This window comes from Hemibagrus wyckioides, linkage group LG10 (assembly GCF_019097595.1).
Source record: "Hemibagrus wyckioides isolate EC202008001 linkage group LG10, SWU_Hwy_1.0, whole genome shotgun sequence".
In the NCBI taxonomy this organism is placed as follows: domain Eukaryota; kingdom Metazoa; phylum Chordata; class Actinopteri; order Siluriformes; family Bagridae; genus Hemibagrus; species Hemibagrus wyckioides.
The window spans coordinates 22,347,740-22,363,229 of NC_080719.1; the positions used below are offsets into that span (position 1 = coordinate 22,347,740).

The 15,490-nt window shown below is 41.7% G+C and overlaps 2 protein-coding genes across 4 annotated transcripts; one reads left to right on the forward strand and one right to left on the reverse strand.

The window, feature by feature from the left end:
- Positions 1-1,328: 1,328 nt before the first annotated feature.
- On the reverse strand, positions 1,329-10,512 carry elp4 (elongator acetyltransferase complex subunit 4). 2 transcript variants are annotated; one of them, XM_058401612.1, is made up of 10 exons: positions 10,310-10,510; positions 9,191-9,226; positions 8,183-8,304; positions 7,126-7,245; positions 6,891-7,024; positions 5,324-5,408; positions 4,935-5,117; positions 2,669-2,777; positions 2,295-2,401; positions 1,329-1,495 (listed from the first exon to the last, which is right to left on the reverse strand). In XM_058401612.1, the coding sequence occupies exons 1-10, from the start codon at positions 10,476-10,478 to the stop codon at positions 1,391-1,393; spliced, it is 1,170 nt and encodes a 389-aa protein (XP_058257595.1). In that variant the 5' UTR covers positions 10,479-10,510; the 3' UTR covers positions 1,329-1,390. The 2 variants fall into 2 exon arrangements, with proteins under 2 accessions (XP_058257595.1, XP_058257596.1); XM_058401613.1 differs by lacking the exon at positions 9,191-9,226 and having other exon boundaries at positions 10,310-10,512.
- immp1l (inner mitochondrial membrane peptidase subunit 1) lies at positions 10,466-15,053 on the forward strand. 2 transcript variants are annotated; one of them, XM_058401615.1, is made up of 6 exons: positions 10,466-10,595; positions 12,111-12,226; positions 12,567-12,655; positions 13,423-13,549; positions 13,776-13,886; positions 14,562-15,053. In XM_058401615.1, exons 2-6 carry the CDS (start codon positions 12,122-12,124, stop codon positions 14,631-14,633), a joined length of 504 nt encoding a protein of 167 aa, XP_058257598.1. In that variant the 5' UTR covers positions 10,466-10,595; positions 12,111-12,121; the 3' UTR covers positions 14,634-15,053. The 2 variants fall into 2 exon arrangements, with proteins under 2 accessions (XP_058257598.1, XP_058257597.1); XM_058401614.1 differs by having other exon boundaries at positions 10,534-10,595; positions 12,100-12,226; positions 14,562-15,052.
- Positions 15,054-15,490: the final 437 nt, after the last annotated feature.

Below are 15,490 nucleotides of genomic sequence, written 5' to 3' on the forward strand. Positions count from 1 at the left end.
TATATGTTTTAATCTACACCCTTCAAAAGAATTCAAAGTATTTATTTCCTGGGCAACTTCTCCTTCACACTCTCAATGGTACCACTGATAAGAGAGCACACACAGTTTTATAGCATGAGCAGATAGCACACAGACACACCCAGGCCAACACACAAAATTCACCTTGAACAATCACATTAAATATTATACAGTATAGAAGACCTGAATAAAATAGTCTAAGACTTCACATCCTTCAGACACACGATCGGTTTAATACACACTAATATAAATTTAGAACCCTAGCCATAACAACTTTGTACTGCTACTGCGTTAAATCTAAAATCATGTCAGCTACAGGATCAAGCTTTATTCTCAGATCCTCCACAACTCGAGAGTCAACATTTCATTTTATTCTGAATAATGTTATCCCTGGTAGCATGATGTCATCTAAATGACACTTGGAAGCCAAACAAATAGTATAGAATGAGCGCTTTCTATAAAATGACTTTTTTTTGCCACTAGATTAACTTATCTCTGCATTTTAACAGAATAATCCCTAAGAATAAGCCCACCACAAGGGCAGTATACAGTCACAATGATTGATATTTTTCTATTATAAATGTTAAAATATTAGGTATAAAATTCAGAGAAATAACACGATTGAAATGAATGTTAGAAGCAGGAAAAATGTAAGAGTAAGGATTTGAGCGAGTTTGATGAAGGACCAAATTGTGATGGCTAGACCACTGGATCAGAGCATCTCCAAAACTGCAGCTCTTGTGGGGTGTTCCCGGTCTGCAGTGGTCAGTATCTATCAAAAGTGGTCCAAGGAAGGAACAATGGTGAACCGGCGACAGGGTCATGGGCGGTCAAGGCTCACTGATGCACGTGGGGAGAGAAAGCTGGCCCGTGTGATCCGATCCAACAGACGATCTACTGTTGCTCAAACTGCTGAAGAGGTTAATGCATGGAATCATGGAAACAGTATTCCCTGATGGCTGTGGTCTCTTTCAGCAGGATAATGCACCGTGCCACAAAGCAGAAATGGTTCAGGAATGGTTTGATGACCACAACAACCAGTTTGAGGTGTTGACTTGGCCTCCAAATTCCCCAGATCTCAATCCAATCCAGCATCTGTGGGATGTGCTGGACAAACAATTCCGATCCATGGAGGCCCCACCTCACAACTTACAGGACTTAAAGGATCTGCTGCTAACATCTTGGTGCCAGATAAAAATCCAGGCAATAATTCAAGCTCTCTCTCTCTCTCTCTCTCTCTCTCTCATGTCAACATAAGTCAACAGTAATATCAACAATAATTAAGATTAAAAGATCACAACACTGCTGAGTAACAAAGTTTCTTTTATTTGATGATAAGAAATAAATATTAACATGAAAGTGTGGGTCCAGTCTAGAAGTCCAGGCGCTTGTTTCCATCAGATGAACAAACAGGAGCTTTCTGTACTTTACTGACCCGACTTACTGATTCTGAGAGATCGGGGGGCAAATGCATCCTCTGGAAGAGGGGAAGGGTGGAGAGGGGGGCAAGAAGACAGAGACAGAGTTAACAAGGTGCCAGTAAAAGATAACTGTGTAGTTACTAGTTTGTGTTCTGTATGCTCATCTGTGCGTGAAAAGGAAGCTGAAGATGTTTCCTGTCTCATGTTCTCACACCTCGAATCATCCTACACTTGCTTGCCTGCGTACCTTTAAGAATACCCTCATTCTTTACTTAAAGGAGAAGTTCACTTCCAGAACAAAGATCTACAAATAATTTCCTCACCCCCTGGTCATCCAAGATGTTCATGTCTTTCTTTCTTCAGTCGTAAAGAAATGATGTTTTTTTGAGGAAAACATGTCAGGATTTTTCAGAAATTATTTGTAGAGTTTTGTTCTGTAAGTGAACATCTCCTTTAAGTAAACACACAGTGTACCAACTGCATTTGGAATCATGTTGCTGTTAAAACTCATGTAACCCAGAGTCATGAAGCAAGCCAGAGTCTTCAGAATGAAAATCAAAACAAACCCATCAGAGTGCCATGAACAACATACTTTATTGTACCATATGCTAGATTATCAGATAATTGGAAGCGTAGTATTTGGCACAGTGGGTAATACAGTGATCTGGGATGCAGCCAGAGGTAGCAGATAAACATGATACATCCTATTATGAATGATATGCTTAGGATGATCAGCTTCCACTGCTTGTTGCCTTTATCCAAGCTAGTTAGCCACTGATCTGAGAGCACCATGGGTAATGGGCAAACACTGATTATATATGTGTGTGTGTGTGTGTGCACGTGTTGTGTAAACACCTCAATGGTAAACTGTTTCCTCTTCAGTCTGAATGCGAGGTCCTTTGTATCTGGAACTTCACAGCTCAAACAGTTCAGCCGAGGAACCTGGATAACACGCAGAAGACCTGCAGCCACACCCACACACATTCACATGAGCTACAACAAAAAAATTAGTTACAATGGTTCAATCTTTCTGCTTTGGATTTAAAGCCTGGAATTTGGCTCGGCTTGAGAGAATAACACTGGAACCCAGAGCACAGAACTTCCTGCTACACCGTCTGATAATGTTGGAGTATTCTTGTAGAAAGTTCATGGACCTATACAGTCCTCCATGTTTTAAGATCTGATATGTGCAGCACTACAGTGTAAATGTGTGTGTGTGTGTGTCTCACCGTGGTAGTCTTTATAAAGTGGGTTGTTGTTTCTCTCTGTGTCAGAGAACGACTGCAACGCTATAGCTGTATCGCTCAACCTGATCATCCTGCCTCTTATTAATTTATTCTACAAAAGAAGACAGAAGCAGAGACATACGACCAAAGGGACAGTTACACAACAGTAAGAGACAGGCAGAGAGACAGAGAGACAGATGGACCCCGAGTTACTGTGTTATAGTAAATCTTAAAATCTTATATTCACTAATTAGAAATCATAAATGATTATAAATAAAAAATCAGTCTTTTCCAATCCACAATCTGCTGATTACACTATGCAGTCTAGGGAGTTTTGGTCATTCGAACCTATGTGCCATTTATAAACTACACTTTATGGCTAAAGGTATGTGTTCCCCTTAACATCAAACCCATACGTGCTTCTCCCTCAAACTGAAGTCTGAACTATATGGAACTAAGCTAACCAAAACCTGTTCCAGCATGACAATACCCCTGTGCACAAAGCAGCTCCATGAAGACATGGTGTGGAGGTGAAGGTTGGAGAAAGTGGAAGAACTCGAATGTCCTACACAGAGCCTTGACCTTGACTCAACCCCACTGAACACCTTTGTGACGAACTGAACCTGGAGTCTCCTTAACATCCTAACATCAGTGTCTGATCCCACTAATGCTCTTGTAGCTGAATAAACACAAACCCCCACAGCCACAATGCAACATCTAGTGGAAAGCCTTTATAGCTCATTATAACAGGAAAGAGGAATAAATCTGGAATGAGTATTTCATCACACACATATGACTGTGATGGTCAGGTTGTCCACATACCTTTGGCTATATAGTGTGTATAGTGACCTCAATAAAATGAAAAGGTTTTTCATCAGAAAAGCCACAGGAAACAAAATGATGAAACAATAATCATATCAGCTAATATACACTATATTGCCAAAAGTTTTGGGACACCCCTCCAAATCACTGAATTTAGATCTGCCCCTTAGTTCCAGTGAAAGGAGCTCTTAATGCTTCAGCTTCATACGAAGACATTTTGGACAATTTCATGCTCCCAACTTTGTTGGAAAAGTTGGAAAAGACATGGATGAGTGAGTTTGACGTGGAGAAAACTGTGGAGAAAGTGGAGACTGTGGGCCAGGACAAAACTGGGACGTCAGCCTTTACCTGCACATGAATGTAATATGGAGTTGTCCCACCCTTTACAGCTATAACAGCTTCACCTCTTCTGGGAAGGCTTTCCACAAGGTTTAGGAGTGTGTTTATGGGAATTTTTGACCATTCCTCTAGAAGCGTATTTGTGAGGTCAGGCACTGATGTTGGACGAGAAGGCCTGGCTCACAGTCTCTGCTCTAATTCATCGATTGATATGTGTTCTATCAGGTTGAGGTAAGGACTCTGTGCAGGCCAGTCAAGTTCCTCCACACCAAACTCACTCATCCATGTCTTTATGGACCTTGCTTTGTGCACTGGTGTACAGTCATGTTGGAACAGGAAGGGGTCATCCCCAAAGTTGGGAGCATGAAATTGTCCAAAATGTCTTGGTATGCTGAAGCATTAAGAGTTCCTTTCACTGGAACTAAGGGGCCGAGCCCAACCCCTGAAAAACAACACCTGAATTCAATGAACGAAAACTTTTGGCAACATAGTGTATGTAATATCAATAAGGAGGTATGGTGTAATTAACAAATCATGGGTGAATTCACAGGTTTGGTTAACTCCATGTCTAGACAGACTTCCACCAGGGTTCACTCTGTCTAAATGGAAATGAGAGGAAATAATGTAACTGGTCAGATTTCATTTAAAATGGAACACAGGCCAGTCCTATTTTATGTTTAAAATCCAAATGAATGGCTACTTTAGAAACATCATTAGCAAAACTACTATACATAAGTCCCGATATGCAGGATGTCTATTTGATGAGGAAAAAAAACTCATGTCACAATAAATATAAACTGCAGTGCCCTCTGTAGACCAGTGAGAGACAGTTTAAGAGCACAGGACCACATAAAGGGCAAAGGTCTTCATAATGCTCCTCACTGTTGGTGTACCAAAAGAACCACAGGTGTACACACAATCACTGGTATACTCAAAAACTGTAGGACACTTGAGGGCCTGGAATGTTCTCAGGGACCCGTGACCTGGGGCACCTTCATGATATGACAGTTTAAAAACTTATTTTGAACTGTTTAGACATTTTGTTTGTGGATTTCATCACACTGTGGACACATTGTCTCTCTGTCAGTCACACACACACAGCTCTTACCCTGATGAGGTGAGTGGGGACGGTCACCATTGCGACGGAAAGGGAAGAGCGTAGCAGAGCTCGGAGGGCATAGAGAAAGGCCAGCAGGGCGTGATTGTGGGCAGGACTAACACACACATCATCACCCCACAGTGCTGACCCCAGAGAGTGAAGAGCAAGTCGTAGCACATTACAAGGCTTCACCTTACAGGGAGAGATACAGAGAGAGAGAGAGAGACAGAGAGAGAGAGAGAGAGAGAGAGAGAGACAGAGAGAGACAGAGAGAGAGAGAGAGAGAGAGAGAGAGAGACAGAGAGAGAGAGAGGTACAGTGTTAACTGCTGTAGCCCCATATCACAAGTGTAATCAAGGTGTCCTTTGTGGATTAGGTGGATGACTAAAAGTACTGACCTGCGAGTTTGAGCCATCAAATCCGTTTTGTCTGATTAACAACTGGATAGTGTGTAGTAACACAGAGTAGGGGCCAAGAACACCACTGAGAGTGAGACAGGAAGAGAGAGAAAGAAAGAGAGAAAGAGAGAGAGAGAGAGAGAGAGAGAGAGGGCAGAGGAAGAGAGAGAATACTGATGAATAGATGTGTATGTGTGTGTATGCGCTGTTAACAATGGACATTGTCTCAAAGCAGCTTTACAGAAATATAGAAACATTGAAAAATAAATTATAAAGTTACTATTTTATCCCTAATGAGCAAGCCTGAGGTGATGGTGGCAAGGAACAACTCCCTGAGATCACATGAGGGAGAAACCTTGAGAGGAACCAGGCTCAGAAGGGAACCTGATGCTCATTTGGGTGACGCTGGACAGTAGATAATGTAAATGTTAACAATGTCCTTTCTACAACAGCAACCTCAAGATCTCTTGAGAAACTATTAAGTCAGTGTAGTTTCTGAGTTCATTCATGATAATTATTGAGTCCTTCCCAGTGATGAAGAGTGATCTGATTGAGTGATTGCCATCAGGAGAATTAATGTACTTTTTCCAAATCCTATACTGCATTATTTGTGTCATCCTTTGCATCTGGTAACATCTGATAACTGTAAGAAGGACTTCCTGACCAGTAATTTCAATTCAGTTTCATTTGTATAGCAACACCAGCAAAGAGACCCAACCCTGATCAGAGACCAGTAACTGGTCATTTACCACTTTAACCAGTGCTGCCTCTGTCTATGATGAGCCCTGAGGTATGTAGGCACCAATCTACATATATAGCATTCACAGCTAAATAACTGAACAACCAATTAAACAATTATATCACTACTGAAATAATGACATCATCACTATCACCTGCAGCCAGATGCTTTTTCTGTTGTCTACTGAGTCTATACACAAAGGTGTGAAAATCTACAAATAAATAGACATTTGTTGATTTCTTCATCGTAAAGCAAAATGAAAGGAATATTAAATACGTAATGCATTCATTATAATAGAAGTACACCAGCAACCTGAGATTCTTAAAAAACTCTTTCCTGCAGAACCATTGCCTAAAGGTTGTGCACTCAAATGTTTTCGCTTACTTATTGTTGATTACAACCAGCAATGCCTTCTTTCTACCCATGAAAAATACATAATCCCTACACTCGCTCAAGCTGTTTCGTAAAAAAAAAAAGAAAACCATATGCCTTGTTTCCACCTCTGCTCTGTGGTCAGGATATTAGGTCAACCTTAACCTACATCATGATGTCATTAAGTCAGTTATGCATTAATAGAACAGATCAGTCCAGGGACTGATTAACAAAATGTCCACACTATAACAGTCTTAATCTTGCATGCTGGAGTAAACAAATCATTTGCAGAGAAAAATAACTAGTTGACTATAGGTTCAGTCACTATAGGTGACTATACCATGGTGGCTTGGTGTTTCTAGGTCTTTTAACTGGGAGTGTTTACCAGGTGATGGTCTGTATCCTGGAATCTCTACCTGGGACTGTAACCCAAGTGTCTACTGCTGAAGTGTGTACCTGTGATGTGTAGGTTCTGTTTGCTCTTCAGGCAGGTAGAAAGTGTGAATCTTGGTGTTTCTGAGAAGATCTTGCTCCATATGTTTGGAAAGGTCATAATAATGACCAAAACGTGATGAAGAGGACAGCGCAGTCTGGTCACATGTCAGGGATGAGAGAAAACAGATCAGGACATTTCACATCATCACTGATTTTACACATTCATCTCTGTCTCTCCATGGAGAATTGTCTTTACCTGGACTTTAGGAAGGTTCTGATAGCGCCAGGCGATTTTCATGGCATCCTGCTGATCTGGATTCGAAGACGAGACGGTTTTAGACTCTGGGTCTTCATCCTGAAGTGGAGATGGAAAACCCTGCAGCACAGACATCAAGCCCTGTTACATTTCTATATTTTACTAATGAAAATCTAGACTTTATTTAACTTCATAGGCTGATTAGAAAACACTGCATTAAATGTGTCTTTGCAATTGCATTTCTGTGAGCATCGTTTAAGACGCAACATCAAAATCAGGGAAAGAGTGGACTGTAAATGCAAATAAAAACAGGACGAAGATCATTTGCATTTAAACAAAAACTATTAAGACAAGCTATTTCATGTTACACTAAAGTTAAGATGGGTTACTTTAGGTCTTATAAAGGTGGGTCAAATCGAAATAACAAGGTGATGTGAAACAGGTGAGGCTTTTGTGTTATAGAGAAAGGGGCAGGGTTTGCTGGTGTCTTCTGTTCCTAAGAGCTTAATTAGCGTTATTAAAAGAAATGGTGACGTTACACAGTGAAACCTATTATGTAATAATCAGTTATTAACTTATTAAGCACAGGAACTGTCCATTTGAGTGCTGAAGCATCTGGCTGAATGTGAGCAGGTCATACAGCCCTTTACACTGCTGCTTTCATCATCAATCACATCATCATTAAACCAGTGCCATGGCCACACCTTAAGCTTAGATGGTACACTTTACAGCATGAGCAGTTCCTTCACTGTACTCTTCTCTTCCCATTATTCTGGTACAAGTTGAAAATCAACTCTAGACTTTTTATCTGTCTACTTGAATAAGATAATGAGACATGCCTTGCCATCTGAGCAGCCAATTATCTGATTCCTTAAAGGAGGATGAATTTTAATTTTTTTTTTATTTCAACACACTGTGGTCAGTGTCCAAATATATATGGACTGTATGCTTACACTTCACATTAGGGAAGTTACTGCAGATGATTTTTTTTTCTTTTTTACTGAAACGTCCTTAGGGACACCTCTGATAGTGTGACTATACAGCACAGTGCGATTACCTTTATGATGTCATCAGGGTGATCTTGAGCAGAAGCAATGAAGAGTTCGTGTCCACTCATCACCCCTTCTGCTAGGAAATACTGCAGCAATGTACGCGAGTAACTGTTAAACTCATCCTCTTCTGCAACACACACACACACAGACACACACACAATAAACATTTCAATATACCACACAGCTGTCACTCTCCTTCATTTCCATGTACCTTCCCTCTTTACACCAGCCAGGTCCACTTTTCTAGCTCTTTAAGGTCAGTAGTCATGTAATAGTGTAAACCTCCTGCCTCTTTTTCAGTGATTTGACTTTCTTGTTAAAGTGTCAAGAGATCACCATCAAGTCAGTTCTCAGACTGAAGAAAAACAGGCAAGTGTAAGAATCTGAGCGACTTTGACAAGGGACAATTTGTCATAGTTAGATGATGGCTAGGTTTCCAATATGTCGTGGTTAGAACCTAATAAAAAGTGACCAAACAAAAGGGGGCGTGTCCAGCGACCTATGTTGTTGTTCTTTTGGCTGCTCCCTGTTCAAGGGTCGCACCAGCGTATCATTTGGTCCGCATGTCTCAATGTGGCACAGGTTTTATACCGGATGCCCTTCCTGACCCAACCCTCCCATTTAATCCGGGCTTGGGACCGGCACTAAGAGTTAACTCTTCAGTGACTGGGTTAGCGCCCTGCCAGAGAATCAAACCTGGGTCACGGCAATGACAGGGCAAGACCCAATGCGAGTGAAGACAGTACATTTGCACGTAATCCGTATCAAAGAGCACACACTGCATCTCCTTCATATCCTCTGATATGATGCAAATAAACACTGCAGAATTTTATACACAAACCCAAATCTCCCTCCAGAACGTTCCATTTCAGTGGCAAGAAATCTGATTTGTCTGCTAGCTGCTCTGATCTTTCTGATAATCGTTATCACTATGGCAACCAATAGTAGGATATGAACGCCTAATGATGTCTCCAGTCACTGTATTATGAAGTCTAGTGTGAAAGAGATCTTACCAATAAGCAGCAGGCTTCCCACTGCTAGTCCTCCTCCTGTTAAATAAGAATTGTCAAGACAAGTCATTATATCGAGAAGAATCATGAAAAATATTTCATTTAATTCAAGTCTTAGCCTTGTCCTTACTATTTCATACTTAATATCAAGTGAAGTGTAATTAAAAGCTTTCATAATATCAACTTCAATTACAGTTAAGTTATTTACTCTCATTATATATACACCCATCAGGCATAACATTATAACCAACCGCCTAATATTGTGTTGGTCCCACTTTTGCTGCCAAAACAGCCCTGACCTGTTGAGGCATAGACTTCACTAGATCTCTGAAGGTGTGCTGTGGCAGAACATTGCCCAAAGCATGACACTGCCGGCTTGCCTTCTCCTCAAAGAACACCCTGGCGCCATGTGTTCCTCAGGTAAGCAACAAACACGTGCCCGGCCATCCACGTAAAAGAAAACATGATTCATCAGACCAGGCCACCTTCTTCAAATGCTTCATGGTCCAGTTCTGATGCTCACATGCCCATTGTTGGTGCTTTCAGCAGTGCACAGGGGTCAGCATGGGCACCCTAACTGGTCTGCAGCTGTGCAGCCCCATACACAACAAACTGTGATGTACTGTGTATTCTGACACCTTTCTATCAGAACCAGCATTAACTTCTTCAGCAATTTGAGTAACAGTAGCTCGTCTATTGGATCTGATCACACGGGCCAGCCTTCTCTCCCCACGTGCATCAATGAGCCTTGACCGCCCATGACCCTGTCGCCGGTTCACCACTGTTCCTTCCTTGGACCACTTTTGATAGATACTGACCACTGCAGACCGGGAACACCCCACAAGAGCTGCAGTTTTGGAGATGCTCTGATCCAGTGGTCTAGCCATCACAATTTGGTCCTTCATCAAACTCGCTCAAATCAGTACGCTTGCCCATTTTTCCTGCTTCTAACACCTCAACTTTGAGGACAAAATGTTCACTTGCTGCCTCTAATATATCCCACCCACTAACAGGTGCCATGATCAGTCTTATTCACTTCACCTCTCGGTGGTCATAATGTTATGTCTGACCGGTGTACTGCTGACTTCAAACTGCTGACTTGTTACGGTGAAGCCCACTCACCGAGAACGCAGTCCAGTGACGGCACACCGGAAGAGACGATGAGCTGCCCGGTCTGAACGGAGGGTTTAGTACCAGGAATCTGAATCAGTTTACTGCGGGATTTCTTCTGAAAACTGGTAGCGCTTCCCGACAAACGGGTCCCTTTACTCTCCATCATGTGCGCCGCCATGCCTGAGTAAGGCAAAACAGATGACGTAGCCACCGCGTGGCCAATCAGAGCTTCCTACGTTCGCGAGTTCAATGGTCACTCGAGACGGAAGTGGAATACTCCAAGTAGAAGACTAAGGTAAGGTTATGAGGTTAATGTGTAGGTTAGGGTTTTAATGGGCGTGAATAACGGTAACTTTATTACTGTATAAATAGGGATATGGGAAGTGTTGTGTAGTTGGCTTGTTCATGTCGAAGGAGGAGATGTTTATTATTAGAATAAAGTGTTGACTTTATTATTTTTTTAATACTACTACTACTACTACTATTAAGACCACCACCACCACCACCACTACTACTACTACTACTACTACTACTACTACTACTAATAATAATAATAATAATAACTCTTTTGTGAGGTCCCTCACACCTGCCCTGGATGCTGTAGTGGTTCCATGCAGCTTTGTAAACCATCATCACCTGATCAGAAGCCCAGAGCCTTAATCACTGCACACATCCTTTTTCATACACTGGTATAAAGTTGCTCAGGATGTGCTGGAGTTCAGAGCAGTCGTCATTTTCTGGTAGCTGAGTCCAGTTTGGTGATGGATGGCTTGCTTCACTGATGATGTTCTCAGCTGAAATGTCGTCATGCTTTACCCCTTACTTTCTGCCGCTTTTTTTTAGAAAGCATACAGTGATCCATGTGAGAACACCAGGCACTCATGCTGACCTTTAATCAATACATCTTTTTATCAGTTTGAATGGCGCAAAAGGCACAGTCCCACCGTCCAGCCTTCCTTATCTACTGCACTTTCTATCACCATCTCTGAAGGAGTTTTTCAAGGAGTTTGCTGTGAAAGTTGATGTGTTAGAAGCAGGAAAAATGGACAATCTTAATTATTTGAGCGAATTTAAAAATCCCAAATTGTGATGGCTAGACCACTGGATCAGAGCATCTCTAAAACTTCAGCTCTTGTGGGGTGTTCCCTGTCTGAAGTGGTCAGTATCTATCAAAAGTGGTCCAAGCAAGGAACAGTGATGAACCGGTGACAGAGTCATGGACGGCCAAGGCTCATTGATGCACATGGGGAGAGGAGGCTGGCCTGTTTGATCAGATCCAACAGACGAGCTACTGTTGCTCAAATTGCTGAAGAGGTTAATGCTGGTTCTGATAGAAAGGGGTCAGAATACACAGTGCATGACAGGTCAGGGCTGTTTTGGCATTAAAAGGGGGACCAACACACAATATTAGGCAAGGTGGTCATAATGTTATGTCTGGTCAGCGTAAATTCCTCTAAATAAGGACATCTGAAGCTTTGAATATTTAGATGGTTAGATAAACGAATAGATAGATGAAGATAAACAGAGGTCTCTGTGAGAGCTAGGTGCTTGATATAAACTGTGGTTCATCAGCCTGAACTTAGCTTTTCTTTTTCCATGAACCTACACTATACCAGTTAAGACCATCTACAGACAGTTTAGACTTTTATGTCATTTGAGCTCACAACCTTCTGAGCACATCATAACCACTGAGCTTCCACTTCTCTTACCTGCTTCTTGTATTTTGAGGTGCATTGTATTAATAATAACGTTCATACATGCAGTGAGACTGTGTGTTACAGTAGTGGTTGATGTTACAGCTGTTTTTCAGGGGTGTGTGTGATGTCAGCGCGTTTGTACAGCAAGGTGTTGGGCTTTCTGGGCTACACCCTTCAGTACAGCTGCATCGCTCACTGCACGTTCGAGTACGTTGGAGAGTTTGTCGTGGTGAGTTCACCCAACATCTGTTTTCCTTAACTCACGATCCACAGGAACATAATCACAAACTCAACTCGTACAGGCTTTGCGAACAAGATACACTTCAGGTAACACATTTCTGCTGCATTTGTCTAGTACATATGTCTAAAAACGGTTGGCCGTTGGTTTAATTCATGTCTAATTTAAGCAAACCTACAGCAGATTTCTGAGTTTCATTCTGAAGTAACATGTACATGTGCTCTGTAATGTGTGTATCAACAGAGCTTATAAACGTTAGTTTTAAATAATCAGGAATGATTATTATTTTGTGGTCAAATAAATGGTGTGTGTGTGTTAATTCCTTGTGCAGTGTTCAGGGCCATCAATGGAGCCAACCATCACCAATCACGACGTTGTTTTTTCAGAACGCCTCAGCAGACACTTATACCGCATCGAGAAGTGAGTTAAAGTGGAGTGTCACTGTGTGTTTGTGCGAGTGTCTGTGTGTGTCTCTCTGTGTATGTCTGTCTGTCTTTCTCTGAGTATGCCTGTGTGTGTGTCTGTGTGTGCGCGCGTCTGTTTGTGTCTCTGTCTTTCTCTGAGTATGCCTGTCTGTCTGTGCGTCTGTCTGTGTGTGTGTGCGTCTGTCTGTGTGTATGTCTTTCTCTGAGTATGCCTGTCTGTCTGTGCGTCTGTCTGTGTATCTGTGGGTGTGTGTCTGTGCATGTGTCTGTGTATGCCTGTGTGTGTGTGCGTCTGTCTGTGTGTCTGTCTTTCTCTGAGTATGCCTGTCTGTCAGTGCATCTGTCTGTGTATCTGTGGGTGTGTGTCTGTGTGTGTCTGTCTATCTCTGTGTATGCCTGTCTGTCTGTGCGTCTGTCTGTGTATGTCTGTCTGTCTCTGTGTATGCCTGTCTGTCTGTGCGTCTGTCTGTGTATGTCTGTCTATCTCTGTGTATGCCTGTCTGTCTGTCAGTGTATCTGTGTGTGTATCTGTTTGTATTTGTCTGGGTATGTGTGTATCTGTCTGTGCGTCTGTCTGTGTATGTGTGTGTGTATCTGTCTGTGTATCTGTCTGTCTGTGCGTCTGTCTGTGTATCTGTGTGTGTTTCTGTGTGCGTGTGTCTAAGTGTATGTATGTGATCTGCTGTAAAATATATAGATGGCATTAGACTGCTCACTAGTGAACAGGAAGTTACACTAAGAGTGTGTTTGTTTGTGTTTCAGAGGGGACATTGTGATTGCTAAGAGCCCATTTGACCCGAACATGAACATCTGTAAACGTGTTATTGGACTGGAAGGAGATAAAGTCTGCACCAGTGGCCCCTCAGATACATTTAAGACACACACTTTTGTGAGTATAAACTGCGTCTATGTCGCTGTGTACTGTGCCCTACATCTACAACTAAAAAAAGAGAAACCACCATACACCAGTTCACACGTGTCTCCCTGTGAGATATAACTGGGTTGAAATTTTGCAGAGATCTGGCAACCCACCATTAGAACTCATCAGCTCTCCTGGTTAGAAAATTCATTTAATTTAATATGAGTGTAATTTTGTTTGTATGTGTGTGTGTTAGGTCCCAAGAGGTCACGTGTGGCTGGAAGGTGATAATTTACAGAACTCTACAGACTCACGAAGTTACGGCCCCGTTCCCTACGGACTCATACGAGGACGAGTGTGTTTAAAGGTAAAAGTCCTTTAAATGTTATGATGTTATCAACACAGTCTATACACCACACAGGCATAACATTATGACCACCTGTCAAATATTGTGATGGTCCCACTTTTGCTACCAAAACAGCCCTGACCCATCGAGGCATGGACTCCACTAGAGCCCTGAAGGTGTGCTGTGGTATCTGGCACCAAGATTTTATTACCAGATCCTTTAAGTCCTGTAAGTTCCGAGGTGGGGCCTCCATGGAGGCTTACAGGACTTAAAGGACGTACAGGGCTTAAAGGATACTTTTGATAGATACTGACCACTGCAGACCGGGAACACCCCACAACACCCCCTTCATAAAACTCACTCAAATCCTTACCCTTGTCCATTTTTCCTGCTTCTAACACATCAACTTTGAGGACAAAATGTTCACTTGCTGCCTAATATATCCCACCCACTAACAGGTGCCATGATGAGGAGATCATCAGTCTTATTCACTTCATCTGTCAGTGCTCATAATGTTATACCTGATCGGTGTATATATAGCATTTATGATCAACTTTAAATCATCTAAAATCACCAGAAGGGTCTCTGAATTATATTTTGAATTTAATGTCATGCTCTGTTATTTTAATAATATATATTTATATTATTGTTATATTACATATAATAATATATTTATATTATGTGTTTATGTTGCAGTTGTGGCCTCCACACAGCGTCGGCACGTTAACCGAGAGTCCTAACGCCGGACGCATTTTACGCACTGAATAACAGCAACCACAAAGACATACTTTTTTTAATAATAATCTGATATTCAGGTCTGTGAATTCAGGACATCTCAGCTGCCTGGTCGTACCCGTGACCTGCCTGGAGCAGATGTGATCCATAAACCCACACACATTCCTTTTATCTTCACACACTTCACAGGCACCATATAATCAAACTCTTACTCAATAAAAGTGGTAGCAGGATACCGGAAAAATACAATACAGGTATTAAGATACAAAGGAATTTACATTTAAATGGTCAAAAAGTAACACATAAGTGTAATATTTTTTCTTTCTGGTGGTGTGATGTGGCAGTCCTGACACACAGATGAATTATTTATGGTTTCATTTTACACTGATATGAATTTGACTTTTTTAATAATATAAATGTCAATAAAAATAAAATGTACTGAATTTGCATTTGCATGAAATTTCTCCTAGAAATGTAATCTGTAGAGACAGCATTCTTTTGTGTGTCTGTCTGTTTCTCTATCTCTGTGGCATGTGTATCTTTGTGTGTGTGTCTGTCTGTATACACTGATCAGGCATAACATTATGACCAGTGAGAGGTGCTGTGAATAACAGTGATGATCTCCTCATCATGGCACCTGTTAGTGGGTGGGATATATTAGGCAGCAAGTGAACATTTTGTCCTCAAAGTTGATGTTAGAAGCAGGAAAAATGGACAAGCATAAGGATTTGAGTGAGTTTGATGAAGGGCCGAATTGTGATGGCTAGACCACTGGATCAGAGCATCTCCAAAACTGCAGCTTTTGTGGGGTGTTCCTGGTCTGCAGTGGTCAGTATCTATCAAAAGTATCCTTTAAGTCTTCCTCCATGGGGGCCCCACCTCGCAACTTA